Consider the following 5000-nt stretch of genomic DNA (forward strand, 5'->3'; position numbering starts at 1 on the left):
AGCATCTGATGGAAAGTGGCAAAGTTAAAGTACGTGACTTCTATGATGTTGTCTTTATGATAAAACATCACTGCCATTGTCATTGTCATCATATACTGTATGTCCCCCAGCAACATTGTTTGTAATAACCGATGTTTGTGTGTTTGTGTGTTTGTGCGTGTGTGTGTGTGTGTGTGTGTGTGTGCGTGTGCCTTTTGCAGCTGTCCCGTAACCAGCGTTTCTCGGCCTCGTTCCACCACGCTGTGGAGACCCTGGTGAACATGCTGATGCCCCACATCACCCAGAAGTACAAGGACAACCTGGACGCCGCCCGGAACGCCAACCACAGCCTGGCAGTGTTTGTGAAGGTGAGCCAGCCAGCCAGTGGAACGGAAATACTATATTGTATTTTTTTGACTATATAAATTCATTTATTGACCAATAGATTGGCATTAAAAATAACATTTTATAACATTATATAACAATATACATTGATAGATCAAATGAAAGAAATGGCACAATTGATCCTCCATACGGAACTACTGCAGCAAACTGCTTTAGGACAGTTGTGCAATAACATACTATTTGTATGAAACTGTATAATGTTACTTTGTCAGTCAACATGGCCCTATGGAGATTATCTTTGCCAGTTCTTATCCTTCAGCTTGTAAACAAATCCACATGTACTGTGTCCAGGGGGAAGGGTGAGAGCCGTGAGTAGGATTTACAAAGGGTGTGAAAAATACAAATACTACAAATAATACCCAAACAAAGGGGGAGCCCAGTAGCAAAAATCCCCCCTGAAACTGGATCAGATAAATAGATAGATAGATAGATAGATAGATAGATAGATAGATAGATATATAGATACTTTATTGATCCCCAGGGGGAAATTCAGATGCCTTTAAATGTGTCTTAATATCAAATACTATCAATATCAGCACCAGTGGTATCAGTGCATCTGCGTGTGCAAAGGGCCATTTTCCCACTCTTAGGTCAAGCCTACAGTAGTTATGGACTAGCTGAACATGGCAATGGAAATCTCCATTGAGAAGAGGCTTTTAGTTTTTCGACAAGACTTTATCCATGTGTGGGAAATCGACCCAATGTATTCAAATGTAACACAACAATGTAAGGACATGCCGACTCGACGGAATTTCTATTCGTTAATTTCAAATCTGAAATGCACAAGAGCTTTTGGATTTACTTGAATTGTAATGGAGACTGTATTGAGTGGCCTACATTAATCTGTTGGTATGTGATTCACGGCGTTAAATATCCATCTTCTGCATTCTTCCTACAGCGCTGCTTCACTTTTATGGATCGTGGCTTTGTGCTGAAGCAGATCAACAACTACATCAACTGTTTCATGCCAGGAGACCCTAAGGTACCGTACCGTAGCCTAATTGTTTCCTCTCATAGACAACTATAGTATTTCAAGTAAGATGGGTCACGTCAATGCAGCCTGGCTCTGATAGAATGTTGGAAAGTCTGAAAATGATTCAGCGGTATGCCAGATAGTGTTCCTGTTAATGGCGCCATTAACTCCACCTTGGTGAATTATGATGGTCTGTGGTGAAGCTACCCTCTCCTTTAGAGCGCTGTTACAGCCACTAATAGGCTATTACAGTACTCTCTTCTGTTCAAATTCAGGCTTGATCATTCCGCCAAATGTATGCTATATGAAGCTGTGCAGAAAGAGCAGTGGTAATCTCACAACAGATAACAGATCTTAACGGCGCCATAGTCAGACCCATTCTCTCGGTGATAAAAGCTTGTCTGTTTCCTCCTGCTGCTTCTGCAGACGCTGTACGAGTTCAAGTTTGAGTTCCTGAAGGTGGTGTGCAACCACGAGCACTACGTCCCACTCAACCTCCCCATGCCCTTTGGCAAAGGCCGCATCCAGAGGTTTCAAGGTAAAGCAGCCCCCCTTGTCAGTGTGCCTTTAGTGCTCATGACAGTGTGGCTCAGGACTGTCCAGTGTCCACTTCCACTCACTCACTGTATCCCCTTAGTATATTTACTGGCCCAGAAAACATCACTTTCACACAAAGTTGTTGATTTATGACATTGTAATGAGCTCCCTCTTTATTTTAGTAACCTCACGCGAATAGCTTAGCTTCAACCAGTTAGCATCACAGGTGAGCTCAACTGACTTGTGGGAAAACAGTGACTGGCCAATCAACTCACTCTTCTACTGTACCTACCCTAGGCCAGGCCATTGCTTACAGTATGTTGAACCCTGCTCACTCATCTTAAAGGCAATTACAGTAAGTGTGAAACATGGGAAGGCCTATCAGATATGCACATTCTTACAACAAATGTGTTGAAAACAACACAACTTTTGTTGTTAGGCTGTACAGTAAATAATAAATATCTCCAGGTAGAAGGAGATGTGTTTGAAATGTAAAAAAGCTTGTGGCTTTAAGAACCCCAGCCTTTCACTTGCGGCAGTCTGGTTCTTATACTGGTGTGGTCAACACATAGTCTCTCTCCTTCTCTCTGCCTCTCACACACTCTCTTTCTCTCTCTCTCTCTCTCTCTCTCTCTCTATCGTCCCTCTCTTTTGTACGCTAGTTATGCTTATTCCCTTTTTGGAGGCTCACGGCAATCGAGTGGGGGGTAGGTGTGTGTGTGTGTGTGACCCGTGCACCATGTGCTCTGCGCTCCAATGGAACGCTGTGATGTCAGCATTTCATGGGCTGATTCTCCCTGCAGAGACCATGCTGATGCAAGGATGATGATGGTTTCATGATCTCATTTCATGCCACAAAGCATCTTTACTGGTTTTGTTGCTGGGTTTTCCATTTCAGGCAGCTGTTGTTGCACTGCTCTTGGCACTATTGTCTCAAAAGAGTCAACAATTTACCATTCTGGATTTTGTAGACAATATCAGTTTCCTGTCTGGTCATAAACATACTATATATCAGTATCAGTTTCATTCATTTCCATATCAGCCTCTTCTAGGAATCCCTGTGCATACATTTGGATGGCTCTGCATGGGAGACTTTGTACTTTTATAGAAATGAAACTGGTGCATGGGCAACTGCTGCTCCTAGTCAGTTTAAGCTACGGCGTATTTCTGCAGGAGACGAGGAGGTTTTTAATGGGGTGTGTTGATGCATGCTGTGAGTGATACAGGACTGGATGGCATGGGTTCCGCATTGCTACTGCTGCACTCTGAAGGCCAGCAATACTGAACACAATCCATATACCAGGATGTTGTCTAAATCATTCTTTTTTCCATTCTCACTCTCTTCTCTTCGCTTCTCTTCTCTTCTCTTCTCTTCTCTTCTCTTCTCTTCTCTTCCCTTCTCTTTTCTTTTCTTCCCTTCTCTTCTCACTCTCTTCTCTTTCTTATATTTTCCTCTCTTTTCTTCCCTTCCCTTCCCCTCTCTTTTTCTTATCTTCTCTTCTCCTCTCTTCTCTTCTATTCTTCCCTCTTCTATTCTCTCGTTCTCCTCTCGTTCTCTTCCCAGATCTGCAGCTGGACTACTCTCTGACGGATGACTTCTGCAAGAACCACTTCCTGGTTGGGCTGTTGCTGCGAGAGGTGGGCGGGGCCCTGCAGGAGTTCGGGGAGATCCGACACATCGCCATCCACGTGCTGAAGAGCCTGATGATCAAGCACGCGTTTGACGACCGCTACGTCTCCAAGGTGAGGGGTCAAAGCCTTTTTTACCTTTCATGTTGGCTTATGACGGCAGGTTCTCTTTATAGTCCTTTAGTTTGGCTTCTGTCAACCTGGTATTCGCCTTCTTTTTCTATCAAACCTGAAGCCATTCTGTATCGTTCTAATGTTTTTATCCATGCGGGCCACAAACTTAGTTCGAAGTCAAGTCGAACAGATAGCCTACTTCTTCCTTGGTTGTCATACAATTTAACCTAAACTAGAAAAGCACTCAGAGAGCGCAGACCTCTGCCTCTATTGTTCTTCCTTGGTTGTCATACATTACATTTGAACCTAAACTATTCATATCGCTACCACGTGGCCATACCATGCCATTACACTGGCAAGCAAAAAACATAACCGCCTCCTGAATCAAGACGGTGATAGGGATCTCTCCCAAAATGTAATCGTTTCTTCCTTGGGTCATTTCAGACCTTCCCTAAAAATTTAATCGAAATCCATCCATTACTTTTTGTACAGACAGACAGACAGACAAACAAACCCCAATGAAAACAAAACCTCCCTTGCGGAGGTAATAATATTGTAAATTGCATTTACGGTTTGCATTGCAGTGCTGTAGAAACTGTATATATGCATATTGTATATGCTTATGTTCTGTACATACATACAGTACAGTGCAGTCATTCAGTTATATGTGTATATGCCATAAGTCTTTGACGTGTGTATATGTTGTGTGTTGTGTGTTGTGTTGTGTAGAGCCAGCAGGCGCGGCTGGCCACCCTCTACCTACCACTGTTTGGGCTCCTGCAGGAGAACGTGCATCGGCTCAACGTCAAAGAGAGCTCCCCCCTCATCAGCAACACCACGGTAGGAACACACCACACACACACACACACACACACACACACACACACACACACACACACACACACAGACCGTTAGAAGCACAGACCCATATGGCTCTCCCCTTAACTTCTAATGTGAGATGGACAAACACTGTGAAATGTACAGACATGTCCCGTAAATATACAAAGTGACTTACTGGACTGTACAGTTCTACTTTAATCAAGATGTGTGCTCGCCAGTGCATTCAACTCTAGTGTAGATGAATGGCCTCTTGCTGTACCTGTGGAGCCACTGGAACATTAAAGAATGTACTGTATGCCCATTTATTATTAGGATCCCTGCACATCATTAATCTATGTCTATTAATCTCCCTCTATGTTTCCGTGTGCCCTTCAGAATGGCCGAGATGACCCTCTGTCAGCCGTCTCCACGGCAACCCCCCAGAGACCAGGAGGCAGCCTCGACAACAGCCTGCACAAGGATGTGTTTGGGGTCATTTCTGGAACAGGTTGGCACTCCGCTCGCTAATGTCTCCACAGCTAAA

The 5000-nt window shown here is 43.9% G+C and overlaps 1 protein-coding gene across 3 annotated transcripts in view; it reads left to right on the top strand.

The window, feature by feature from the left end:
- LOC134061843 (dedicator of cytokinesis protein 9-like) overlaps positions 1-5000 on the top strand; it is an 80055-nt gene that overhangs the window by 41951 nt on the left and 33104 nt on the right. For all 3 annotated transcript variants that reach the window (XM_062517640.1, XM_062517641.1, XM_062517642.1), the window contains 7 exons: positions 1-29; positions 201-347; positions 1283-1366; positions 1784-1895; positions 3459-3637; positions 4367-4477; positions 4853-4964. The exon at positions 1-29 is cut by the window's left edge and continues 43 nt beyond it. In XM_062517640.1, the coding sequence (XP_062373624.1) occupies positions 1-29; positions 201-347; positions 1283-1366; positions 1784-1895; positions 3459-3637; positions 4367-4477; positions 4853-4964 (774 nt within the window). The remainder of the gene's footprint in view (positions 30-200; positions 348-1282; positions 1367-1783; positions 1896-3458; positions 3638-4366; positions 4478-4852; positions 4965-5000) is intronic.

Source organism: Sardina pilchardus, chromosome 17, assembly GCF_963854185.1.
Source record: "Sardina pilchardus chromosome 17, fSarPil1.1, whole genome shotgun sequence".
Lineage (NCBI taxonomy): Eukaryota > Metazoa > Chordata > Actinopteri > Clupeiformes > Clupeidae > Sardina > Sardina pilchardus.